We start from the raw sequence: 26043 nt of genomic DNA on the forward strand, positions 1-26043 counted from the left end.
ACTGAGGGTACAGAGGTGAACATGACAATATGAATCGGGTGAACGGAGAGTATTTTATTTCTCAATAGTGGTAATCTCATATAATTATTTAAACTCAATCTGAATAACCCAGGTATCTCTGCCTCCATGTTGAATTAGATATCGAAACAATCACGTGTTCCCTATAGAAAGGCAAACAGGGGCTGACGTTGAGCTCCCTAACTTTGGCAGTGGAGGTTGCCAGGCTGGAGCTCTCCATGATGCTAGCGCCCAATCAGACGAATTCGACACATTTCCTGAACTTGACCTACCACCAGGAACTGAACAAACACCAGCTTTACGTTCAATCTCGTCATCAGTTATCACCAACTCACCTCAACTCGATACCTCGAAACGGCTCAGAAATCCAGAATAGCACCCAGCGCATAAAGAATAGGCACTCTCCTCCGTCATGCAGCGAGCGACATATGCGCAGTCGCCTCCCCTTCACCATCCAGTTCCCCAGCATGTGTCGACCGTCCCTCAATTAAGATCGCCGCCTCCGCCTCCAGGCTCTGCGCAGTCACAGCAAGGCTACGCTGCCAATGCGGGAGGAAATCCATATCAGCAGCAGGGAGGCACCAGCGGCAACGTCTTTGGCCAATATGGCAACTTCATGAACGACCCTACAGCGCAGGTGGCGGCGCAATTTGGACAGACGGCCTTTAAGCATGGACAGGAGTATATGGAGCAGAACGTGAGTCCTACTAGCAACGCGGTGGCCGTTGTGGTACCTGGTACTAATTGCCATGATAGTTTGGTCGATACGTCAATGTCTCTGCCCTCAAGCATTACTTTAATGTCTCCAACTCATACGTCGTCAATAAACTCTTCCTCGTCCTTTTCCCCTGGAGGCACAAGCCTTGGTCTCGTAAGCAAGCTGTTGGGCAGAATGGACAAGAGGGCTGGTATCTGCCTCCACGAGAAGACATCAACAGTCCCGATATGTATATTCCAGGTGTGCAATGCAAGGTTGGAGACCGTCAGAGTAGGATGAGTTGGCTAATTGTGATACAGTTATGGCACTTGTGACATACATTCTCCTCTCGACGCTGATCGCTGGTCTAAACAACCAATTCCAACCAGAGCTTCTTGGAAAGACAGCTACAGTTAGTCTTATTGTTGTCATCGTTGAGATCTTCTTCCTGAAGTTGGGATGCTACCTCCTGAGCATCTCTAGCCAATCCCAACTCCTTGACTTGATTGCCTATTCTGGGTACAAGTTTGTCGGAATTATTGTCACTATCGTCGTTGCCGAGATCCTTAACGGCGGCAAGGGTACAGGTGGCTGGGTTGGCTGGTTGGTCTTTTTCTACACCTACCTCGCAAACTCGCTCTTTTTGGTAAGTTGCATGATCAGCTGGCAATGCAAACTCACACCTGCTAACTATTTGCTTAGATGCGATCACTCAAATATGTCCTCCTGCCCGAAACATCTGCCGGCTCCAGCGGGCCAATGCAGACGGACTCACGGGCGAAACGCAGCCAGCGCACAAAGTTTCTTTTCATCTACTCCTACTTTGTGCAGCTCTTCTTCATGTGGCTTCTCACCAGGGCATAATGAGCGAATAGGTCATACGTGAATTAGTTGTTGTGTCTAGGATATCTGCATCGCGCTCAAAAGGGCTCAGGCTTTTGGGGAATATAAACGTTGGTCAATGATGGGGCGGAGACGGTAATGAGGGATGACTGGGGATGTATGATAACAGCTTGATCTGCACGACGAAGCATAAAATCAATGATTTAATCTATTCAAACCATTAGCTATAGACACCAATGATTTTCGCTCAAGGTCAATCCATGAGCGGCTGCCTCACATGCATGTCTATATTGAAAGTGAGTGTGTAGTTGATATTGACCAATCAAACAGGGCACGCATCAAACTACACCTCTCTCCACACATCTTCTTGAATGATTCATTCGTGTCCCTGTTTCACTAAAGAATACATCGCTTTCACGAGCTGCTTTCACTAAGTATACAACCCAACTCGAGTACCTTTGAAAACAACCCAGCACTTTCAGTACTTGGGTAGAGTTTCTTCAAAAATCTTGGCTCGCCTATCTTAGCGCCGATCTCACTGTCTCAACTTAACACGTCTCTATTCTCATCGACTCCTTCAACATCGTCTTCTCTTTCCATCCACAGGACCCCCTGAGTTTCCGTACAGTAAATAACGAAAATGGACTACCCTCCTGTGGTTATGGCCACCATTCAGAGTGCTGCTTTGGGCGGCATCGCCAATATCTTGGCCCAAGGCATCTCGGCCTACAGAGCTGGGGTAAATCTGGTATTTACATATGCCTTGAGTTGTTCGAATACTGGTATTGACTATCCTCATCTTAGAACGATATTGTGATAGACTGGATTCCTGTATTTCAGTTCCTCCTCTTTAACGTTATTTGTACACCACCCAACTTCTACTGGTATGCTTCTTCTTTCCTTAGGAACCTTCAGACTGACATGTTCCAGGCAAGATTATCTTGAATCGACATTTCCCGCTCATCCTGATAATGTCTCCAAATCTAAGGACTCTAAGGATGCTAAAAAGACTCAACCCAAACTCTCCATCCGGAACACACTTATTAAATTCTTTCTCGACCAGACTGTTGGTGCTGCTGTGAATACCTTGCTCTTTAGCACGTACACCCATGCTCTACGCTCAGCTATCCAACCCGCTCCCGTCATCACCAGTCTCACCAAGGCCATCACGTATTGGACTTCGCCAGGCACTCTGGACTTTGGACGTGTTGACTGGACAGCCGTCTGGGAGGCTGCCAAGGTCGATTTTGCTCCCCTTATATTTGCCGGCTGGAAACTTTGGCCTGCTGTCAGCATCGTCAACTTTGCTGCTGTCAAGACCGTTGAGGGACGCAATCTCGTGGGTGCGTTGGCTGGTGTCGTGTGGGGAATTTATATGAGTCTAGTTGCTGCCCAGTAAATCATAGCGATATAGGCTTCAGCAATAGGCTCGGGCTGAGCCGAAGCATACAGCCGGACAATAACTCAGTCGAGTATTCATGGAATACCAAGAAATTCTCAATGGGTATTTTTGGTCTAAAAGGAGGTGACAGAACATGAGCATGAAGGTAACCTTTAAACCTGAAATAAAACTTGTTCTACATATTCGGTCGCTATTCATTCGCTACGCTTGCATATCAAATTCTCAACCGCAGGCCTCCAAATGCCTCAAACTACCCACTGAAAGAACTTCTCGTAGTCATGCCAATTCCAAAGGGTCAGACTGTGCTTCTGATGATACATTCTCGTCTTCTTAATCAATAGCGATTCGCAGACCGAGCAGGAGGAGTCACTGGCAGATTCAAACAAATCTTCCTCATAGAATTCCTCCAGAGGCACAAATTGCTCGGCTAAAGGATTGGGTCGAAAAGAAGTTGTGTCTGTAACACCGAGAGCTGATGACCCTTCAACAATATGGTTGTACCGAAACCACGGCCTTGAAACACCACTGGTGCTTGCACTACCAAGACGTCCCTGGGAAGTGAATACTCGGCTACCTGGAGTTGGGTCGAATACGGCTGCTTGACCATCGGTATTGATCTCAATGGCTTGAGATGGACGGCTAGACCGGTTGAATATACTCAAGGGTATTGGCGCGATTAGACGGTCTGTATCGTCCGCTTCTGAGTTCACTACGAGATTAGATATGGGGGATGACGGGTGTCCTGCCGTGCTTTCAACCTGCTTGGCTGGTCTCGACGGTGATCTGGGGCGCGCTCGAGGTCTCATGAACCAATCTGATTCTGGTGTCGTGGCAAAAACATCAAACTTTGTGAAAAGGTTGTCGGCAACTGGATACCAATGCATAAGCCAAGGCCACATCTTCTAGATGTATTCTTCAGTTTGTCCGGGCTGCAACGCTCTACAGGAAAAGCTGTAGACAAGTGCCAGAATCTGTCTGACATCCTTGAGTAGGTGTTGGCGGGCTTGGATGATGCATGACCATTCACGAGTTGCCTCGAAAACTGGATCGCTATCATCTTCAATAGCGCGCAATGGTCTGAAGATGTTGGGGAGATCAATGTTCTCACAGCATGGCTGGTAAGCCCGAAGGCCATCGAATGTTATGAACTCCAGAAGAAACATAGTCGGTATGCGAGGATGTTCAATCAAGGTAGTTGATAACCCTCGATACGTAACATCGGTGGAAGGTAGCACATCGTGGTCGGGCATATCCAGAAAGATGTTAGGATTCGGTATATGGGCAACCCGGTCGAGAGTATCGTTGGCTGCATTTATAGATGATCCCATGCTCTCATCTGCCATTGAAGCAAGTTCGATTGTGGAAGCCTTGAGGTCTTGTGGATGGATCCAAAAGGCAAAAGGATGCTTGTAGAAGAAAATGGCGGCACAATCCCACAGAAAGGCTGAACAACAGGTTTAGATGTCCATATGGCATGATAGCGTTCATAGACGGGGCAGACGTACTATGCCCGCCCCGTAATCGAAAGGCCATTGTGAGTTAAAAGATGGTGCTCACGGACACCGTGGGTGTCGATGGTGAAGCACTTGCACATCGTGGTAGAATGAAAGTGAAAGATGATGATGGAAAGGAATTTTCGTAAACTGGTGCTGGTCTTGTAATCGTAAAGATTGTAGTAATCGACTTCAGAACGATGAATGAGAGATAGTCCTCAATGGAGTCTTGTATAGTTGAAGTGAAGGATAGTATCTAGAGCAATTGAATGTGATATCCACTACGTCGGGCTTGGAAGGCTTGGTTCAGTGAAGTGTCAAGCAGGAACCAGTGACGCCCATCGGACAATTAAAGACCCAGGAGCCAGGTTGTTGGGCCAGGCACCGGCTTGATACTGTACCTGCTCTAAACGCGCCACGCAGAAGCCATCGTGGAGTAGGTATACCTCAGGCAAGGTGCCTATCGACCGGGAGATAGTTGCCAAGGCAAGTACCAACCATTAAACTGGAAGGCGAGATCTGATTAGGATTACCAAGAGATCTTGCCAAGGAATTTGACAGACCAAGCCCCGAGACTGCTGAATATTGGATGTTGGTCCACGGACTTGCCAAGGATTGGAAGCGATCGCGACTCGTATTCAAAACCAGAGGCTCTGCTTACCTCCAAAATTACATCTCTGCCTTGGTGTTATACGTGTCTCTGCTGCAAATTTAGGAACCCAACAACTGGAATACGTAGCATTCATCCATGGAACCTTTGCGCCTGTGGTGGGCCAGGTTATCGCGGACTTCCCCTACCTACTTGAGATACCAGCATTTCCTAGCAGCGGCCAAGTCCAACTTGGGACTGGGACTGAAGTTCGTTGACTAGCACGGTACCGAGAGCTTGGTGAGTTCGGGAGATGCGCAAGCACCCGAGTGCGAGCCAAACTCAAACAGGTAGGATAAGCAATGTGCACGAGGATGACAGTTGTCACCCGAAAAGCTAGTAAACTCACTCACCATCCATCATTGATCGATCGGATTGATGCCCATGCCCATGTGAGACAAATTCCGAGATCGGTGGGTGCAGGCATGCCAAGGCATCGGCTGTGCATATTATAACGTGCCTCTGATTTATCCCGACCTCAAATTTGCCGGTACGAAGATGGCTTCCAACACGGACAGCTCATGGCTGTAGTGCTTTTAGCGCTGCAGTAATGACGGCTGAGTGTTAGTCTAGGTAGTTTTGCCTCCATAAGCTCCATGCCGTGGCGTTGCGCTATACGCACATAGTTCCGTTTTGTATCAAAAAACACATACCTAGTGTCGATGCAGCGAATCAAGGATCGCAGTTAGCGAGATGCAACTGCATGCTTTTCGGCTATCCTCATCCTCAAGTTGGCTTTGTCCGTCTTGCGACTGCAATGCCCGCTGCTGGCTCTTCTGATGTGTATCTGATAATCGACATCTTCTTTGTCGCGATGGCAAGTCTACAAGTTGAGAGCGTTTTGATTCATCGCATTCAACATGACAATATTGTGCTTGGCTGAATCCTTGAAACAGTTATGGGCCAGGATCTCTGTGGGGGTTTTTGTCTCATCGAATTTCTATTAGGAAATTCGCTCAGTTGAAACATCTTCGAGTCATGGCACCGGCAACTTTCACTTTCGGTCACTTTCGACACCATCTCCCAGACATTGCCATCCCAACAATGTATGCCAGATAATCGGTTCCATTTGCGGGATGGCCTCTCTTCCTCCTTCTCTTTTTGCCCATGGCGCGCCTTTCAATGATGCTGGTTTTCATAGGCCGCCGGGGCAATTATTGCTTAGCCTCTCAAACCCCAGCCCCCATCTCTACTTGATCTCCAGTAGAGTGCATGGCGCGTCTTAGCGTGTGTGATCTGTAAGGGGTTTATTTCAGGCGAGTCCGAAGACCTACGGTGAGGTCCTCCTGATCTATTTGCAGTACCAGACAGATGTGTTTGCATAAGAGTTTCACTATGGAGAGTATCGCATGGAGCGGCTCTTATTCAGTGTCATATGAGTAAGAAGAAATCGAAGCTTGATTTGGAACTTGGATTTCAGGAATTCACCGACCGGCCAAGAACCAAGAAGTAGGTACTGTAGTGGAGACAGCCACTAAAATGACCGTTCCTCTTTGGTGAAAAAGCCACTAAAGTTTTGTCATTCATCGTTCATCACCCGCTAACAAACGTGTCCATCCACTTAGGCTTCTTCTACAACAGGGCGCAAGGCATAAGATACCCCACCGACGCACATTACAGGCTTACAGCAGATCCCCAATCCTAGCACCTACCTGGCGCTGGCGATTCAGAACCTCCTGTCCCGTACCAACCAGCACCAACATAACACGCCCGTACCCATTCAATTTCTTCCCGACCAAGACAAGACGATGGCTTCATATTCTTCTCTGGGCTGAACGGACCCGGGCTTTTCTTTTCGCTTCCAATTACATGTCACCGATCGCGTGCGACTTCGACGACCTCGATCATCACTGAGATCTCACCTTGTGGCCCCTCCAGTTTGCGACTGCAATGACGACACAAAATACGACCAATACCTCACCTATCTCTCGATCTTAGGGCGCTCGTCGTCCACTTTCTCAGTAGCTGCCGGGCCTTATCAACTTCTTCCAGCCCTCGCAATCTCATCATTTGGGCTTTGGCATGACCATACTGCTCAATGCCGCCCCCAGCTCTTCAACACCTCGGTCTTATCGACCTCGTCGCTTCTGACCCTCGACCAACATTCGTCGTTGCATTACCCGAGCAGACACCCTCCAAGACCCATTGTTCAGCCGACATCCTGTACCGAAATCCTGCCTTGCAAAACTCTTATACCCTCGACCACTCCATTGCCTCTATCCCTCAAGATGATTCCCACTCGCCGTTCTGGAATTGGGTCACCAGCCCACCATCTGCGCCAACGACTCAAACAGATGCCACAGGTCCTGCACCAACAAATACGCAACACTCGCTCCCGTATCTTGGTGTTTACTGGACACGAAGCATAGTTCTGGGTCAATGGGTGGTGATGAGTGGGAACGAAACGCCTCCTTCGTCAGAGCCCCGCGCAAAGTTCGAATAGAAGGAAAGGAAGGCGAGACAACTAGAAAATACCCCCAAAAATCCCCACTGGACAATGCGCGTTTACCGTCCCGAAAAAAGTCGGAGAGCAAAACTCCGTTGCTTTATCGCGATGAATCAAACCCAGGACTTATGATTCCTGTTTCCGACTCCGAAGCAGAGCCATTTCTTGACGTAGTCCAAAATGTGGATTGGGAGTCGACATCTTTGGGCCCCATGTCAGATTGGCCCGCTCAACTTCAGCATACGTTTAACCAACTCGTTTCAGATTCGCGACCAGTGGCGCTCTATTGGGGTCCCGAGTACATCACGATCTACAATGAAGCCTTCTCAAAATACTGCGGCGCTCGACATCCTGCATTTTTAGGACGACCAGCACCTGAAGCTTGGCCTCACCTCAAAACTAGACTCGATGAAATGACGGCTTCGCCATTGAAGAACTATTCGAATGCTGAGGATGAGTCCAAATTTTTCGTCCCCTTAACAGACGGCTCACATGAAGAGACATATGTCAAGTCTTCTATGGTTCCCATTGTCTACGACAAGAAATGCCTCGGAATCCAGCACTCGCTACTCGAAATGACCTCAAGACGGCTTTGGGAGCGGAGAATGAAAATGCTTATTGATCTCGGCGAGGCCCTGGTCTCTACAAAGGATGCCAAGTCGTACTGGTCCAGGACGATTGAGGAACTGGAACGCTGGAGCCCAACCTACGATGTCCCACTAGCCTTTTTGTACTCAGTGGCAGACGACACGACCGACACCACACTTTCAAATTATGATTGCTCTAAGATTTGCCGTCTAGAGGGCTCGCTCGGTGTACCAGAAGGACATGTTATTGCTCCCCAAGTCCTCAACCTTGGGGAAACAGACAAGGGGATGGCTTCTATCATGAGGAAGTCACTGGATCAGCGCCAACCAATTCTTTTGCAGACGAAGAACGGCACATTGCCAAAAGACCTATTACACGGTTTAGCATGGCGTGGCTTCGGCGACCCTTGCCAGGCTGCCATTGTGTTGCCTATTCGTCCAACTAAAGAAGAAAACGTTATGGGTATTCTATTCTTGGGCTTGAATCCTCGACGCCCATACGACAACGATTATCGGCAGTTCATATCTTTGTTGAGCCAAAAGCTTACGAGCTCTCTTGCTTCCACAGTTCTCTTGGAAGAGGAGGCCCGGCGGCGTCGCAACATTACTGAGCAGGCTGCCTATGATAATGCTATGCTTACGCAGCGACTAGAGTACCAAACTGAACAGGCAGAGAGATACATGCAAACGTTTACCGCAGTTGCAGACTTTATCCCCGTAGGTATGTGCTTTGTCGACGTCGAGGGTAATATCACCTTTGCCAATGATGCCTGGCATCGTATGACCGGATGTCCAAAAGGCTCAATCGTGCAAAGCGCACTGCTTGAGTCAGTGCTCGAGGAAGATAAACAAAAAGTTATACAAGCATATAAAGACGTCCAGAAAGTCGACACTGTTACTTTCGAATACCGCATCGCCCGGAACGAGAACACAACAGGGCCGAAAAGCTTCAAATCTTCTACAGGTCCTTTATCTTCAATCGACGAAAGAGTCTCGCGTCATATTCTGGCTTCTACAAAGGCCGAAAGAGCTCCAGATGGCAGTGTCATTCGAATTCTTACTTGCCTGACTGACGTAACGGTACAAAAAGACACGGCCGAGGAGGCGGTCCGCCGGGCACAAGAAGCAGAGAACCTAAAGCGTCTTGCCGAGTTTGCCACAGTTGGAATGTACGATGTCAGCATGGATGGAAGACTGCTCAGCGCGAACAATCTTTTCTGGGAATTGACAGATTTGGAGAAGGTCGATCTCACCAAGACCGACGTGAGACCTTGGCCAGAATGTGTTGTGAAGGAAGATTTGCATATCCTACAGGAAAGCCTCGATCGACTGGTTGAATCAGGACGAACTGAAACGGCCGAGTTTCGACTCCGCAACGGCTGGGTGACAGAGGACAGCAACGGGAATTCATCTGTGGCCCCGCGATGGGTGCTTGCTACTTTCATGCCAGTCAGAAGCTCTGACGGCGTGATTCAATCTTTTACCGGCTGTCTGAGCGACGTTTCAATACAGAAATGGCAATTGGAGCAGGAGAAGCTTCGCAAAGAAGAGGCAATCGAGTCCAAGCGCCAGCAGGAAAATTTTATCGACATGACTTCACACGAGATGCGGAACCCATTAAGCGCTATCCTTCACTGTACCGACGCAATCATTGCCTCTCTTGCGAGAGTGCAAGACATCAGTGACAATTCCGCACCTCTTACACCAACACAAAACGGCTCTCAAGGTGATGAGAGAAGTATTGGCGAAAGATCTGTTGAGGAGAAGAAGCTTTTGGAGGACAGCATTGAAAATGCCGAGACCATTGTGACGTGCGCTCAACACCAGAAGCGCATAGTTGATGATATACTCACAATGTCTAAACTTGACTCCAAGTTACTAGCCGTAACGCCCTGCACGGTGGATCCGATCCAGATTGTGAACGGCGCTCTCAAGATGTTTGAGGTGGAGGCTCGCCGTGTAGATATCGAGTTGACCTCTTATGTCGACAAGTCGTATAAGGATCTCGCATACGACTATCTTGACTTGGACCCAAGTAGAGTTCAGCAAGTCTTGATCAATCTCCTCACGAATGCCTTGAAGTTCACCAAGTCTGGCACCACCCGGAATGTCACTGTCGGGATGAAAGGGTCGCTGGAACCACCAGGAGAAGCCATGACAGTGGTGCAATTTATTCCCCGATTCTGTGATGTCTCAGAGGAATACGACCAACCCGCGCTCAAGGGACGTACTCGTCCTGTGTATCTGTTGTTTGAGGTAAAAGATACGGGTCAAGGTTTGACGGTGGAAGAGATGGGTAGCCTCTTCAATAAGTTCGTTCAAGCGAGCGCCAAGACACACACCAAATACGGCGGCTCAGGACTTGGGTTGTTCATTTCCAGACGCTTGACAGAACTCCAGAACGGTGCGATCGGTGTCTCCAGTCAACCTGGCGTAGGATCAACGTTCGCGTTCTACATCGAGGCCTATGTGCCAAGTGAAGCCTCTCGGAACGAAGCGCTGGCTGCCGCGGCTGCTGCCAGGTTGATTGCCGGTGCTGACGGTGCGGAAGCTGATGGCAAGCGACCCTGTCGAGACATTCGCCTGCAGAAGCATCAAAATCCAGGAGGGAACGTTCGACTTGATGGGATTCTTGTTGTTGAAGACAACCTGATTAACCAGCAAATCACGAGACGCGGGTTGACAGATCGAGGCTACATGGTAGATGTTGCTAATCATGGAATCGAAGCCCTCGACAAGCTGAAACGCAGGCAAGGTGTGGCCCCGGGTCTAGGCCTCAAGGCAGGCAGTAGTCGCTCAGGGAGGAGTAACATGAACCCGCTACCTATAGCTATCAATCTCGTTCTTATGGATATTGAGATGCCGATTCAGGATGGATTGACATGCACGCAGATCATTCGCGAGCTAGAAGCGGAGGGGGAAATCTTTTGTGCGTCTGGGGGTCGCATTCCCATCATTGCTGTTACGGCCAACGCACGACCGGAACAGGTTATGGAAGCCAAGCAAGCTGGGTGTGACGATGTTATGGTAAAGCCATACAGGATACCGGAGCTCATTGAGAAGATGCAAGTGGTGGTACGACGGATGGGAGGACTCAGCCCGAACTCCCCAGTGAGATGATTTTCATCATTTAGAGGGCTGGAAAACAGCTACAGCCCATGTTGAACCAAAAGTCAATTCACGAAGGCTGGCGTTGACCAAGGTCAAGTGTGATATGCGGAATAGAGACGGGAGCATCATGTAGTTGATCTCAAACTGTCTGGAACAGGCTGAGACTGACAGAATTACCAACCGCAAACATGGTGGGTAAATAAAAAGATGGCATAAGAAGGAGTTCTGGTACATAATTGCATAGGCACAACGGTGTTTTGGCCTTTGGCTTGAGGATATATCTTATATCGTGTTATGGGATAGCGTTGGATTGGTAATGACCACCTTTTAGGGAACGGAAATCTGATGAATGAAATTTCAGAGCAAAGCGATAGCACTTTTTAAGTCTTGGATTCAAAACAAATCGAAATTTATCGATCAATATCAGAGTCATTTTTAGCCTTATTGCGAGATTATGACGATGAGTATTGCTGTCTGCAGTACGTATCTATTAGTTATGTTCCCCCACCCGGGCCGGCTGGGGCCGCTGACCGGCAACTAAGGTAGTCTAGAGCAGGAAGGGGAACATGATGTATTCGTAATTGAAAGACAATTCAATTGAGCGTGAAACATTGAACCTGAGATACATGGAAATGAATTGAAGAAATTGAAGTGATTGCACGAGGTAAGAGAAGAGGATAGAACTTGCCATCTCAAGAGATGTGGACGGCTTGCTGTTCCTGAGTGAATCGTGACATCATTGGTCCTTTCCCCATTCAAGCTCCCACCCCTCCTCCTCCTCCCCGCAATCGAGGAATCAACGCTTTTAATTCCGTCACCTTCTATAATCACATTATCGACAATTTTCTTTCTCGCCCGCTACGGAACTAGCCCTGTAAGTCGTCATTCTTCTCTTGCCGGATACACTTGACCTTCATCGTTGCTGAGACTCAGCTAAACAGAGATCTTATTCAATAGGCGCGCCTCTAGCAATCGTCATTCTAATTCATCCATCATGACGACCATGCCCGCATCTCACGGCCACAACGAGGCCTGCTGCAACATACCACCTGTTGTATCTAAGGGTTATGAGGCAAAGGGAACTTACAAGGAGATCGGAGGCTATAAGACTTGTAAGACGACTCCTGGCACAGGAAGAGACAACAACTAACTTGGGCAGATGTTACTGGCCCCGTTGACGCTAAGAAGGCCATTGTCGTGATCTACGACATCTTCGGATACTTTGATCAGACTCTTCAGGGAGCTGATATCCTCGCCTTCAGTGATGCTCATCAGAAGTACAAGGTCTTCATCCCTGACTGGTTCAAGGGCAGCCCCTGCCCCATTGAGATGTAAGAGCTCACGTTCCCATCTGTTTTAACAACGACTATGCAGAGCATTACTAACCACGAATTCGATATCAGCTACCCTCCAGACAATGATGACAAGAAGAAGCAGCTTGGAGACTTCTTTGGGACATACCCTCCCCCCAAGGTTGCCGGCCAAGTTCCCGACTACGTAAAGGCTGTCAAGGACCAGGACTCTTCCATTGAGAAATTCGGAATCATCGGAGTAAGTGCTGTTTGGTTTGCAGCTATGTTTCAGTACTGACAAGTTTAAATAGTACTGCTGGGGCGGCAAGGTCGTTGCTCTCAGCGTCAAAGCGGACTCTAACCCCTTCTCCATCGCGGCCCAGATCCACCCCGCCATGGTTGACGCCTCTGATGCTGAGGGCCTCTCGGTTCCTACCATGCTTCTTGCATCCAAGGAGGAGCCTGATGAGGAGGTCAAGAAGTTTGAGGACAACCTCAAAGTGGCTAAGCACGTAGAGACCTTCAAGGACCAGATCCACGGCTGGATGGCTGCTCGTGCCGATCTCAGTGACAGCCGTGTCAAGGAGGAGTATGAGAGGGGCTACAAGACAGTCCTTGAGTTCTTCGGTAAGAACTTCTAAAGTTGGAAATGTGATGTCTTTTATCGAGAGACGCGATGTATCTATACTATGAGAAATGACCAAAGGAAATAAGAAACACTGATGTCAGATAATTGCGCTTGCATTTCTCATTATTCATAACCTTGCTATAATCATTGTTTGGATGCCTTTTCCCCAAATGCCAATACTTCCTCTATATCGAGACTTTGAAACTCCCCGATCTCGACAGTCGCCCCGTTATCACCGTTTCTTACGGCTGTGGAGATCATGTATTCCTCGAGCAGCGGCATCAGTCTCACATCCACGCCTTCAACCTTCTTGCCTCTTAGCCGAACCTCTTGGGGTTTCCCCATATCTTCTGGCGGGGCAAAGTTTTGCATCTCGAGGTCTTTCAACCAGCTTGCCAGAAGAGCATCCCCTGTCATCTTGACATAGGCTTCTCGGAGACACCACAGTGCATAAAAGTAGCGCAATGCACGATCTCGTTCTTGAACAGTAGGAACAGGGTTTATGCTCTTAAGCGCTGAGACTTCTCCTGCCCCAAAGACATCGGCATGAATGTCGACGAAACTAGCCCACCCATCTTCTTCCAAACTACTCAGATCTCGATCTCGCCGTTCTGATGGACACACAACATCAACTCCCACGGTAAGGCCTTTTGGCGGATCGTGAACGGCCAGGAGAACAGCGAGACCAGCCTGATGCGAGACGTTGAAGATCAGCGGCTCATCACCGCTTGGCAAGACAAAGACAGGCTTGGTTCGAGCGTCTCGAGTAGTCTTGGCCTGGAACCAGGGGACGTGACAGAAGCGAGAGATTGCGTAGCGCTTAAGAAGAGCCGAAGCGAGAGCGAGCTTGGCATCGCGGACGTGGTAGTATCTCAGAACAGAAGATTGTTCCTCGGCGGTGAGAAGTGAGAGCGCACGTGAAGCCTAAGGTATGAGATGAGTCTCAGGTTATAGTGGACGACTAGAGCACTTACAGCGGAGGTGAGGTCTTTGGTCTTGAGAGCGGAGGGCCAAAGTGGACGAGTGTCGATCACCCATTGGATGACCGTGGGTGAAGATTGGGTCCGACTCATCGTTGCTACAACTATTGCCTTGGAATGCTGAAGAGCTAGCGTTTCAGGTTTCCAGTGAAAAAACCCATATGAAGTAAGTGATGGAGTATCAGAGTATTGAAAGATAGTTGAGACGAAACTGTGACAAGACAGGTGAGACTCGGAAGCCGAAAAGACGAAACCGGGCCTGTCGGAGGTGGGGTCTTGATTACGGGCCGGCCGAAACACGGGCCGGAGGAACATTGTCATACTGCAACGAACATGAAGTATAATAAGAGGCCATGAGAAGAGCTTTGAATATGTTCTCCAGGTTCTCATGCCTTTCTTCGTTCTTGAGAACTAATCCTGCACTTTTTTCTCTCCTTGACAACCACAACCATGATCAGCCATTAAACCACCACGGCTCATGTCCAAGAGGAGACTTCCATTCTTATCTTATGTTGCTTCTTTTTCTGCTCGAGCTGGATCGTTTCCCCCCCTCAGCATAGCAGTATCTTCTACTTTACCATTTTTATTTTTATTTTTATTTTTGGCTCAAGCCAAACGAGTTGTGTTGCACCAGCCACTGTATCTGCAAAAGCCAGTTCTTGTCACCCAAACAAAACAAAACAATAAGGACTCTTCAAAAGCTTCAGCCAAGGGAACATCAGATACAATTTCAGTATGCAACACGCTCGAGTTTTCACTATTCACCCGCCCATCTTAACGCCGAGTGTTGGGCACAACAAGACCCCAGAGGAAGCCCAGACCAAAGCAAAAGCATTCACATACTACTTTGGATCTGAGTGGATGGAACCACCCCTGCGAAGAGTCTGAACCTTTACGCGGTGCAGGGGATTAAGGATGTTGGTGGTGGCCGATGTCTACTAATACAGACTCGAGGAGGTTATGTTTTTGAAGAAATACGGGGTACGCGTATGATGTGGATGGATACGGAGACGCTGAGATAATGATTCTTATTTTATTTTAAAGCAGTCCAGAATTAATATTAATGTTAATGATGATGATAAAACCCCTTCTCTCGGTCGCTTCGAAGCGACAATTGCTTATGTGTGACAAGTTCCTTGACGCAAATGGATATAGAACCGGACTGATAGAGGAAGCTTTGAGCAGATAATGTCTATTCTATGACGCCCGTGTATTTTATGTATTGGGCTTCGGCTGAGGCATTGCTACTGCACCCAGATCCCGTTACCAAAACTACGGCCATGAGACCTCGGCCTATTCTGTCTCTGACTCAGCATCAACCGAGAGCAAGAATACATGGCGTTCTTCCTTGCTTTCACTCTTATCCCCTTCTTTTGCTTTGCCATCGTCTTTATCCTTGGGTTTATCCTCTCCATCCTTCTTTTCATCCTTCTTGGTTGTATCAACGACGCCATCTTCAAGTTTGCCGAGGGTCTTGATCGCGTTGCCATCGCCATCCAAGTCCACAACCACATCAATCTTGTCTAGGCTTCCGTCTTCTGTGTATTTCCACATCTGCTTGATTTCTCCACGCACCAGGCCTGTCAGCCACAGAGACCCCAGAACGCCAGGAACAAGATACAACAATGCAGGCTGGCCACGCTTGAAAATCAAGAGCATAGCCAAGGTAACCAGCATGCCGAGTAGATACCCCATGACGGAGGCATGAAAGTACGTCTTGCGAAACCGTGCAGCCGCCAAGTCAGGGGGCAGCTGCTGTGATCCGAAGAGAAAGAAAGCCCCACGTGTCCAGAGGATATCTCCCCATTTACCTTTGACATTGACGTACTTGGCCTTGACCTCCTTGTGTTTGGTCTCGCTTCTTACGATAAGGGCGCCTGATGTCGGATCCTTCTCAATCAGCTTCAGGTCAGTGCTCTCATACTTGATCTTTCGATCATAATGGAGCCAGAGGTCAAAGCGAAGGGCCAGGGCCATGACCATGCCTGGAATAACAATGTCACCCAGTCCGAGAATACTTTTACGCTCTGCAGCCTCGAAAGTGAGCTTGATTGGGACGTCCAACTTGGTTGCTACTGTAACCATATAGGGACTGAAAATACTTAGCTTCGAGGTCAATATCAAGAACAATGATGTAACTCACGTGTAAAATACCATTATGATATCGTAAAAGAATAGACCAACCAGAATCAAAGTACTAGTCAAGAAATCTGTTGGCGAGATGAGTTGAAGGGAGCCATAGCACATGGCGTAGCCAAGCATATTGCTCAACAAAGGGGATGTAGTTGACGAATAAACAAGCGCCGTGACTAAGGCCATAACCAAGGACACTACATGAGCAAACTTGACTCGGCCTTCCTCTTTACCCATTCCATGGATGAAGAGCTTGATGGCCCAGTGTCGCTTAAGGAGGCCTCGAAGCTCCCAGCCAGACTTGCGGATCTTCTCCGAGAACGCCAAACAAGCAAATGCTCCAGGAAATGGGCTTTGAGTTTTAGGAATCGCCGCGTCAGGGTTTCCCGCATCATCGCAGACTTGTACTGATCTTGTCTTCTGATCCGCTTCCCTCAGTCGCCCGTCACTGCCGCGCCAGTATCGTGGAAACGCCAGGCTAGTCACTACCTCAATACCATGAGAATAGATCGATACCAGACTAGCAACCGACATGGTAGACATGTACCAGCGCAGAATTTTGTTCAGGATGTCAGGATCCTTGAGCCACTGAATCAGGTAGTACAGGCCAACAAGGACGCAACCAGCCATAAGCGGGAAAATAATGGCATCGGAGGGCTCTAGTCCCTGGGCAAAACGCTCCTCATCTTCATCCTTAGAGCCAGGCTTCTTTTTCTTCGCAGGTTGTGCAGATGGGGGTCGCCGAAGAGCAGCGTGGGCACCAAGATAGATGATGCCAATAGCGCTGAGGACGAGTCTGACTTCAAGCATGACAAAACTCAGATCTTGAATATGTGCAAAGGCTGAGAGCCAACTTTGTCCATTGGTGATGGTAGAATTTAGAGCATCGAAAGAGCCCTCGAGGGCGGCTGGATCTGTAGCGTTTTCCGCCATGGTTTGACTTGAAGACGTTGCTAATGGTGATGGTGGAAAGAAAGCAACGTGTTCTCAGCCTGAACAAGTTCTGTAAAGTACGAGTTAAGGGTCCCAGTCATGACATTTTGTGGTTTTTCCGACCGTTGACTCTGTTCTTTGTGCAGGGAACTTGAAGGAATGGTAAACAAAATTTGTTATGTTTCTGTATAAAAGGTCAACAAAGAGAAGAAAAGAAGAAAAAGAAGAAGAAAGGTCCCGACTTGCAGTATCTTCGTTGAATGACGTCTGATGAAAGTGTAAAAGCTCACTGAGCTGAGCCTAAACAGAAGGTTCTGGGGCTGAAATGTGTCGATTAGCCAGGTACTTAGTGGCCTGCGTTTTCTTACAGAGTTGTCTGGGACCCAAGTGGCCAATCATGCAGCTCGCAGTGCTAAAAACGCCAAGAACTCAAGGTCGAAAATGCGCCAAAGCGCCCATCATGTTGAACATAGGTACATAGAGCTGCTGACCTTATTTTACGTAGGAAAAGCAGTATAAAAGTTGACACGGCAGGAAGAAAAAATACAAGTTGTCTTGCGAGAATTAATAGTATGACAGTCCTGTATAGCATAATTTGCCTTAATCTTATAGCCCAGCCGTCAGTGACCTCAATGCTCCATGTTCGTTGACTAAGGGTGGTTGTGTCTAGCTTTGGCAGATAAATTTCCCCTCCATCATAAACAAATTACATCCAACAAAGCAGCGCAATCATGACAACGAACATATCGCTCGAGACCACAATGGCACGTCACAACCTCTCGTCTTCAACTACCTACAGCTACTGACAAGTTACAGGGCTCGCTCACTCTTGAGCTCTACACCACCCACGCTCCCAAGACCTGCAACAACTTCACCACCCTTGTCCGTCGCGGCTACTACGACAACACCATCTTCCACCGCATCATCCCCAATTTCATGATCCAGGGCGGTGACCCAACAGGAACGGGTCGCGGCGGAAGCTCTATTTACGGCGAGAAGTTCGAGGACGAGATCGATCTGGGCCTCAAGCACACTGGCGCTGGTATCTTGAGCATGGCCAACGCAGGCCCCAACACAAACGGATCGCAGTTTTTTATCACGCTTGCGCCGACACCTTGGCTTGATGGTAAACACACTATCTTTGGAAGAGTTAAATCCGGCATGAGTACTGTGAAGAGAATGGGCATGGTCAAGACTGGATCTGAGGACAGGCCTATCGAGGAGATCAAGATTGTCAAGGCTCGCGTTGTAGAGGAGGAGCAGGTCTAAATAGAAAGCATTCGCGGGGCGGGTTAGACATCTCTAGCATTGGCGTTCAGGATTACAGTTACAAGTCAACAAACCATAATCACAGTCACGGGCACAGGCCGCGTTCAAGATCATATTTTTAGCAAATATCCATTGTTGTACTCATTACGCCAAAAACGCCCCGGTCCCTTTTCCGTGGATGCTGCAAATATCCGGTCCCGGTAACCTTAGCCATCCAACCCGCCAGTCCAATGCAATGATGTATTGATGATAATACAAGTAGAGTGAATGTTGTTGAGAAGCAAGCGATGAGCAAATGATGTCCTTTGTCGCGTGACGTACTGCCTGCTTCTATTGTATCCAACCATGACATTCATATTGATGCGTGTACGCCAGGCTGACGCTAAGAGTGCAGCCTAACATGCCATAAGACCTATGATGCATCGCTCATGATGCTATCCCCGAGCAAGGTCTACTGAGGAGGGGATGAGAGGGTATCTGAGGATTCTGACTCTCCAGTTGCCTCGCGGATGAGGCTAGGCTTGGGCTTGGGTGACCCCAGCGGAGGTTTGTTCATCTTAAGCTTCTTAACAGGACTGATACCCTTAGACACAACCTTCTTGGGTGCCACCTCGACTGAATCACCGTTGCTGTAGTCGGCCTTTTGCTCCTGGCTTAAGGACGACAGACCCTTAGGTTTGTCCTTTTTGAGGCTCGGCTTCGTCTTGATAATCACCTTCTTGGTGACAGAAGTAGGCTTGAGCTTCTTTTTCTTGTGACTGTTCTCCGAATCTTCCTCTTCGTCGCTGGCATCACGCTTCTTCGGGCTGGTGGCGCGGGAGCCTGGCGCAGGTGTCGCCTTTTGTGATGAAGGCGGCGTAGTGTCATTCTGAGATCCGCCATTACTCAACTTCTGCGCTGCAGCTCGACTGGCATTGCGACCACTATTCCCGATGCATGAGCCCATATGGTTATTCAGTCGAGTGACAAGAATGCAACGCTTGCATTTGCTGCAAGTAGCGGAGGGGAAAGAAAGAACATTGGGTGGTCGTTGTTCGGGAGTGGGAGAATCCGTATTGTTCTTTTCCATATCCTTCTTCTTTTTGCCTCGACCAGGACCTGGCGCAACCCAACTCTGGCCATAGATATCGCACCCGGGCTTATCAATATAAGGGTGTTTCTTGCAGTAGATGACGCCGGGGTCGGGTTTTTGGGCGCCTTTTCCGTCCGTCGGGTATAGGAGTCGGGGCAGATGGCATCGGGGGCATAGAATCTCAGCGGTAGTCTTGAGAGGATTGCCCTTCAGCAATACTTTTCCATCCTCGTATATAGCGGCGTCGGTCTCAATCCGTACGTCCGGTTTTGAGTCTGGCGTTGAGCTGTCGGACGCGTCGGATGCCAGCTTCTCAATGCGAATGGCAGCGGTGGTAGCTCTGGCTGTCTTCTCTTCGCGGTGCGTCTTCATCAATAGATCGCTCAGAACATTGTAAAGCACATCATCTAGTACAGCATGTGCCTGAGAAAGGTTCGTATTAGCGATTTATTAGAAAAGACATTGCCGATAGATGGTGAGCGACAATTTCGATGCAATGGCGCCGCGATAGGGGGCGCAGAGATGAGCATCACCACAGAGGACATGATGGCGCTCGCGGGCGGCGTTTGATTTCGCATCGCAGGGAGGTGGACATGCAAAGAGATAGAGATCGAATACTTACCAACTTATCCATCGGGGCAGTATCATCTGGAGCGCTTATGACGCCCGCCCTGCCCGTGCCAGCATTCATGATGTCGCCGGATATCCTGAGTCCGAGCCAGGGCCGACAAGTTTGTAAGGAACAATACTGTAAAAGCGGAGGGTGTGTAACTGAAATCGTGTGATGATGCCGAGGAGCGAAACGGCAGCTACCGGGCGGAGGGGGGTGTGCACGGAATTGCAGCTGGGGTACAGTAGTGTTACTGAGGTGAATACGGAGTAGGGGCGCTGGCTAGTGCGATAAGAGAAAGAGTTTGGGGGAGAAAATATTGAAAGTTGAAAGTGAGAGAATTAATCGTAAGAGAGGAGGAATAATTAAAGCGCATGAGTAAGAATGACGAGTAATTGTCACTCTGATTCGGATGAAACAATGAGTAAACCAAATGAGTTAACAATGGGGGAGTGGTGAGATGAATAAGGTAACAATTGATGAGTTTCTATTCTCCAATCTTTGGGTGTAGGAGGTTTCCAGCGTAGTGCACTACAGTTCAGCGTTTGCGTTCGGTAACGGGAGATATTTGAGATGGATCGATATTGACGGCCCGAGCGATGAAATAAATGGCCCGCTTCTGACGCGAGTAATTCAAAAGAAGAACAAAAGAATCCCAAGTACGTAGCGACAATTTTTGATGCCAGCGGTGAACCAAGGATGACGAGATGGTTCCGATTGTTCAAAGTGAAAGGGAAGATTTGAAGCAAAAAAAATAAAAGTCAACGTTGACAGAAGCCACCCGAGACTGAGCCTGAGCCTCAGTGGAAGTCAGTGTGCCCCAGCGCCCAGTGCTCACCTCGGTCGGTATCAGCCACTGAAATTTTGAGACGTAGAGTTTCGGAAAGGGAGATGGATTCATCTCCACCTGTATAACGAATCTGACAAGATTAGGGGTTGGTATTTAAATATCTTACCGCAGCCCGATAATGTTATTATTCAGGTACCGAGTTGATCATGCCGATGCGGAAGGTAATCATCAAGATCGATTGATCAAGATCTAGCCGGTTCGCTTGCGTGAAGTTTAATTGATGTCCATGACAGATGCAAGGGACGATCGATCATCTTTTGACTTGGACCGTCACTAATGCAGCTCATAGCGTATGGCTTCAAAGATTGCCCAGAGAGTTGATGACCAAAATACAACAGTCTACTATGATGTATCAGTTTCAACCGAATATATCGCTTCATCGTATATGTAGTAAGGACTGTACATCCTTAGAGCTGCCCATGTGCCATCTATTAATACAAAACCACCTACTTACCTTATTCTACAACTCACAAACGACACCTGTCAATCGACTTTCAGGGGCGGGTACCTTCAAGATACTGGATGCTGCTAAATTTATCTAATTCTCATCAAGGGGCTCCCTTTAACGAATGGCGATCAACTTCAATCTAGATCTCTCACGTGGGATTGGCTATTCCTTCATCTTCAATGCCATTCATTGGGTGATCCGCGCTAGTGCCTAAGAGCCTCATCCCCTCTAGACTTCCATGCTTTTTCGACCCTCTGAATACCTCCACGAAAGCATAATCCTCATTGCTCCGTATTGACACTTAGACTCGAAGAGTGCATAGTTTAGGGTTTTGGCTGGGCGTTTGTCTCACTTTTCCCAACCTTTTGTTTTCTTTTCCGTTGTTTACCGTTCGTGGAGATCTGTCTCATAAACAACCTCCATCCTCTCTCAACAACATACAACCTCTACCTGCCTCGATAAACCTCCAACTGCACATTACATACTTCCACGTTAATATGTCACTCCCGTCCACGAAACCCGCCCAAACCTCCATCCGATCCTTCTTCTCGGCAAAAACACCCAAATATGCCCCTCCGCCTTCTCAAGCAGCTTCCATAGAACTCTCGGGGCCTTCCCCGCCGCCTGCTGCTACGGCCCCTCCACCAACCTCGAAGACGCCAGACTCGACGATTGCCTCGTTCCAAATTCCGCCTCTTCCGACATCCCTCCCTCAAGAAGCAACGATCCGGCTGGTCTCAAACGACGATGTTAATGCTCTACGTCGCATCAATGCTCTTCTTCTTCCCGTGAGCTACCCCGACAACTTCTACCAGCGCGCAGTTGATCCCACGTCTGGTCACTTCTCCCGAGTCATCACCTGGGCTCACGATGGTTCCGAAGCCAAGGTCGTCGGCGGTGTCGTCTGTCGCGTTGAACCCACCCTCGATTCCAACAGCCAGGGAGTCATGCCCCAGAATTTATACATTCAATCGCTATGTCTGCTCTCGCCTTATCGATCGCTGGGTCTCGTGAACGCTGCTGTGGACAATATCATTGCAGGTGCTGTATCGGACCCCAACTTGAATGTGACAACTGTCACGGCCCATGTTTGGACTGAGAATGAGGAGGGACTGAAGTGGTATGAAGGTCGTGGCTTCAAGCGCGAGAACCAACCTATTGAGGGCTATTATCTCAAGCTGCGTCCCAATTCAGCTTGGCTAGTGAGCCGTCCCACTGGCGCTTCTGTTCGGAAATTGATCCCTTCTTCCTCTTCTGCGCCTCAACATAGTGTGCCCGCGAGCGCAACTGCTGTCATTGCCAACTTAGACGCAGCGTCAGGTCCTCCCAAAAATAGCACCTCAAGACCACCCATGCCTCAATCTGGTAAATCTTATCAAAATCAACGACCTGAGACGGAGTGGAATGATCTGCCCGAGGATATGGCTAACAGCCGTCTTGCACCACCGCCCCGGGGAGGAAGTACTGGCTCTGGCGCAAGCTCTAGAAGTAGCTCTGCGGCACGAAAGAAAAAGGACAGGTCATATCCTGCGGCTGCTTTCGGGAACTAAAGCATATATGAGAAAGATGAGCTTGATACAAGCTGGCACTAAGAAGAATGGATTGCTTCACGATGGTATATGATTTCAACGGTTAGGATGGACTAGACGCGCTTCCGGAAAAGACACAACAAACATTAGACTTACCATAATAATAACACAACGATGAATTCATTGTTTCCGAGAAAAGTCAATAAGAATCATCAGATTATCTTGTCATAAAACTAGTTGCCTCATAATTATACAACTTTTGAATATAGAAAAAACAGCAAAAGGATGAAAGTATTCAAGAAAACGCCTAGGGTCCAGAAATGAACATGAACACATCCCGTCACATGCACATATATACATAAATCTTGACACGAGTTATCAACTCAACAAAAAACCGCATAACACCAAAACATGTAGTTGCTCATCGACGCTTGCTATACCATACAGCTGCTAGCGCAAGGAGACCGACGGCACCGCCAATTAGGAGTGCCTGGTTAGAGACTGGCGCTGAATCGACTATTAAAAAGTTAGCAAAGATCGCTTAGGCGGAGGCCGAAGTTTGAATGGCTTGGGATGGAGGGTAGAACGTACGGATCGCATCAGAAGACTTGCGAGCGCGGTTGGACTCAGATCTCAAGTCAGTCAAGTAATCTTCGGGCTTCTCCCTGCCAGCAGCCACGAGGGCAATCAGGGCGGCGCCGACACCGCTACCGTCCTTAGCGATACCGATTCGGATCTTCTCAGCACCCTGGGGTCCAATGCCGTCAATGGCACGGAGGGCCTCGTAGATCATATCGCGGAAGAATGGGTAGTGCTCGACAAGACTGCCATCGACACCGATATCAATAACCTCTTCGTCGAGATCATTGAGCTTGCCAGAGTTGAGGGCGATGGCGCCGATGGCGACAGCTGACAATCGAGCAGCGCGACGACCAACAGCATTGGAAACAGACTTGAAAGCCTGAGCGTCCTCGAGTGAGGGAGTATAAACACTGAGGAGGTTCTCGAGCTCCTGGCGAAGGGTAGACAGCTCAGGGGTATTGTCGGCGGCCGCAACGGACATGATGGCGCTATCGAGTCCCCAAGGCTTAAGGAAGCCAGACGAGGGCGCGATGTTTGTGGTGGTGCCCCAGTCGTTCGTGCTCGAGTTGAGATCCTTGAACAGAGACGAACTCTCGTTGTTGATCATATCGGCCATGGCAAGTCGAACAATCTCGCCTAAGAACATACCAGAGACACGCTTCTCGAACATTTGAAGGCCAGGGTTCACACTTTCGGTGTCAAGAGCCTTATCCCAGGGTGTTGATGGCAGAACGTTGAGCTGATTGTCAAAAGAACCCCATTCTGTGTTGACAACCATCTCTCCTGTTGATTGATCATACTCCCCTGAGATAGGCTTCTTGATGTTGCTCAGTTTTTCCATGTAGGCACCGTTGGTACCAGTACCAAAGATGGCACCGAGCACAGATCGGCTCTTGCTGGTTGAAGTGTAGGATCGAGCCATGAGAGTGCCGACAGTGTCGTTCACGAGCGCTGCAACCTTGACGGGGAGGTGGAGCTTGTCGATCTCGGTCTGAAGCAGGGCGCAGACGTCCTTGCCTATGGCATCAGGAATGTCAAAGCCCTTGGTCCATCGAATTAGCAGACCCTTATTAATGGCTAGCTGCTTGACAGGGAAGCTGAAGGTGAACCCTAGGCGGAAGATATGTTCATCGCGATAGCCCGAGGGAGTGCTGGCAGTGTTGCGACGACGCAGGTGGGAGTTGAAGTGGTCGGCATGGTGCTCCTTGAGGAAGATCTCGATCTGCTTGGCGAGGAAAGAAAAGAGTTGTGAGGAGGTCTTTGCGACCATAAGCTCCTTCGGAATGGCAACCTTGTTGTAAGTGAGGTTAAAGGTGGTGTCACCATTAAGCATAATGGAGCAAACTCGAAAGTTTGTGCCTCCCAGATCAACGGCTAGATACAGGCCCTAGTGAGGGAGAATCAGTCTGGGCAGCTTCAAGAGCCAATGTGGATAAATAAAAAAATCACCTTTTCTGTGCCATTGGGAACGCCGGTGACGTAGGTAGGGATTTGTTGGAGGCTGGTACCCTCTTTGTGAAGGCCCTCATCTAGGGAATTGTGAGTTCGAGTTTTGTTGAGGGTTTAAAGCCAAAATGGGAGAAAATGCGCAAGCATCATGACAATGAGCTACAGTAGCACCGCGGCGCAGATTCTGCGTGGAGCAAGGAGGGGAAACATACCCATTTGCCTCAAGAACTCCTTCACATGACTGTTGAGGTCCTCATCGGAGAAGTCGAACTCTTGGACGATACGGTTGGACTCGTCAGCGAGAGCCATAGTGATAGCTGGTGAGGTGGGCGGCGTAGTCGTGAGGAGGGCGGGGATATAGCAGACAGCTTCGGACGCTGAAGAGATTGGTGGTGGGGGTGAGAGAGAGTTTTGAGGGAATAAAAGGTGAAGAGTTCGTAGAGAGAATAATTGGAGGAGGGAGGAGAAGGAAAACGAAATTAAGGTGTTGGCGGACGACAACGAGGTCAAAAGGTTTCTTGGGAATTTGAGCTTTGGGTGCTGCTGGAGCTTGGCGTCACCGTTACTGAGGACAAGCTGGGAGAGCTGCTGACGGAACCTGTGTCAGTGGCTGATCAACTACCAATGACGATGGGATATGGGGGTGTTTTCTGGGGCCTGGGGATCATGGAGCGTTACGTGAGTGATGACAAGGGCCAAAGTTTCTGAGACTGGGTATTGAGCGCCGAATGGGCCCGAATTGCAGTGGATTTTTTAATACCACGAGCCTCACTCCAGTTGCTTCCTTCTCCTGATTGAGGCGCCATCCCCATGGTTCTGAAGCACCCAACCCAATTGAAGTGTCGCCGGGCGGCCGTGGAGAGGCCGTCCAAGTGGAGAGATGGTGGAGGTGTGGTCGGTGGTGCTCGGGGTGCGGGGGAGAAAGCTCAGAGAGGCTCCGCTAATACGCCGAACTTGGCCGTGTCTTGCTTCCAACGTCTTGTTTTTTAGGGTGCTTGGTCTCTAAATAAACCATAATAACT

The 26043-nt window shown here is 48.9% G+C and overlaps 12 protein-coding genes across 12 annotated transcripts; 7 read left to right on the plus strand and 5 right to left on the minus strand.

Moving 5' to 3' along the window:
- The first annotated feature begins 75 nt into the window (after positions 1-75).
- BKA55DRAFT_558809 (YIF1-domain-containing protein) lies at positions 76-1835 on the plus strand. Its single transcript, XM_046191882.1, has 4 exons — positions 76-715; positions 775-976; positions 1036-1361; positions 1418-1835. The coding sequence occupies exons 1-4, from the start codon at positions 431-433 to the stop codon at positions 1577-1579; spliced, it is 975 nt and encodes a 324-aa protein (XP_046054092.1). The 5' UTR covers positions 76-430; the 3' UTR covers positions 1580-1835.
- Positions 1836-1918: 83 nt separating this feature from the next.
- Positions 1919-3081, plus strand: BKA55DRAFT_249131 (uncharacterized protein). The gene is made up of 3 exons (XM_046185348.1): positions 1919-2306; positions 2363-2442; positions 2489-3081. Exons 1-3 carry the CDS (start codon positions 2199-2201, stop codon positions 2955-2957), a joined length of 657 nt encoding a protein of 218 aa, XP_046054093.1. The 5' UTR covers positions 1919-2198; the 3' UTR covers positions 2958-3081.
- Positions 3082-3205: 124 nt separating this feature from the next.
- On the minus strand, positions 3206-4493 carry BKA55DRAFT_685823 (uncharacterized protein; the record flags this gene model as incomplete). Its single annotated transcript, XM_046198853.1, has 3 exons — positions 3206-3862; positions 3920-4404; positions 4466-4493. The coding sequence occupies 3 exons, from the start codon at positions 4491-4493 to the stop codon at positions 3206-3208; spliced, it is 1170 nt and encodes a 389-aa protein (XP_046054094.1).
- A 2647-nt stretch (positions 4494-7140) lies between these two features.
- On the plus strand, positions 7141-11255 carry BKA55DRAFT_590673 (uncharacterized protein; the record flags this gene model as incomplete). Its single annotated transcript, XM_046195126.1, has 3 exons — positions 7141-7495; positions 7525-9304; positions 9338-11255. 3 exons carry the CDS (start codon positions 7141-7143, stop codon positions 11253-11255), a joined length of 4053 nt encoding a protein of 1350 aa, XP_046054095.1.
- A 582-nt stretch (positions 11256-11837) lies between these two features.
- BKA55DRAFT_558816 (Alpha/Beta hydrolase protein) lies at positions 11838-13262 on the plus strand. The gene is made up of 5 exons (XM_046191883.1): positions 11838-12120; positions 12204-12358; positions 12406-12577; positions 12650-12797; positions 12850-13262. The coding sequence occupies exons 2-5, from the start codon at positions 12241-12243 to the stop codon at positions 13177-13179; spliced, it is 768 nt and encodes a 255-aa protein (XP_046054096.1). The 5' UTR covers positions 11838-12120; positions 12204-12240; the 3' UTR covers positions 13180-13262.
- Positions 13263-14378, minus strand: BKA55DRAFT_734646 (uncharacterized protein). The gene is made up of 2 exons (XM_046201263.1): positions 14141-14378; positions 13263-14090 (listed from the first exon to the last, which is right to left on the minus strand). Exons 1-2 carry the CDS (start codon positions 14237-14239, stop codon positions 13311-13313), a joined length of 879 nt encoding a protein of 292 aa, XP_046054097.1. The 5' UTR covers positions 14240-14378; the 3' UTR covers positions 13263-13310.
- Positions 14379-14483: 105 nt separating this feature from the next.
- On the plus strand, positions 14484-15021 carry BKA55DRAFT_249215 (uncharacterized protein). Its single transcript, XM_046185349.1, has one exon. It carries the CDS (start codon positions 14625-14627, stop codon positions 14922-14924), a length of 300 nt encoding a protein of 99 aa, XP_046054098.1. The 5' UTR covers positions 14484-14624; the 3' UTR covers positions 14925-15021.
- A 418-nt stretch (positions 15022-15439) lies between these two features.
- Positions 15440-17212, minus strand: BKA55DRAFT_685828 (signal peptide peptidase-domain-containing protein; the record flags this gene model as incomplete). The annotated part of the gene is made up of 2 exons (XM_046198854.1): positions 15440-16238; positions 16290-17212. The coding sequence occupies 2 exons, from the start codon at positions 17210-17212 to the stop codon at positions 15440-15442; spliced, it is 1722 nt and encodes a 573-aa protein (XP_046054099.1).
- Positions 17213-17729: 517 nt separating this feature from the next.
- On the plus strand, positions 17730-18609 carry BKA55DRAFT_558821 (cyclophilin-like domain-containing protein). The gene is made up of 2 exons (XM_046191884.1): positions 17730-17976; positions 18029-18609. Exons 1-2 carry the CDS (start codon positions 17944-17946, stop codon positions 18479-18481), a joined length of 486 nt encoding a protein of 161 aa, XP_046054100.1. The 5' UTR covers positions 17730-17943; the 3' UTR covers positions 18482-18609.
- A 323-nt stretch (positions 18610-18932) lies between these two features.
- BKA55DRAFT_535298 (uncharacterized protein) lies at positions 18933-20244 on the minus strand (the record flags this gene model as incomplete). Its single annotated transcript, XM_046189689.1, has 2 exons — positions 18933-19976; positions 20176-20244. The coding sequence occupies 2 exons, from the start codon at positions 20242-20244 to the stop codon at positions 18933-18935; spliced, it is 1113 nt and encodes a 370-aa protein (XP_046054101.1).
- Positions 20245-21687: 1443 nt separating this feature from the next.
- BKA55DRAFT_558824 (uncharacterized protein) lies at positions 21688-23189 on the plus strand. The gene has a single exon (XM_046191885.1). The coding sequence runs from the start codon at positions 21959-21961 to the stop codon at positions 23009-23011; it is 1053 nt and encodes a 350-aa protein (XP_046054102.1). The 5' UTR covers positions 21688-21958; the 3' UTR covers positions 23012-23189.
- A 342-nt stretch (positions 23190-23531) lies between these two features.
- On the minus strand, positions 23532-25330 carry BKA55DRAFT_501674 (uncharacterized protein; the record flags this gene model as incomplete). The annotated part of the gene is made up of 3 exons (XM_046186855.1): positions 23532-24959; positions 25022-25101; positions 25234-25330. The coding sequence occupies 3 exons, from the start codon at positions 25328-25330 to the stop codon at positions 23532-23534; spliced, it is 1605 nt and encodes a 534-aa protein (XP_046054103.1).
- Positions 25331-26043: the final 713 nt, after the last annotated feature.

This window comes from Fusarium redolens (assembly GCF_020744475.1).
Source record: "Fusarium redolens strain MPI-CAGE-AT-0023 chromosome Unknown BKA55scaffold_3, whole genome shotgun sequence".
Classification (NCBI taxonomy): Eukaryota; Fungi; Ascomycota; class Sordariomycetes; order Hypocreales; family Nectriaceae; genus Fusarium; species Fusarium redolens.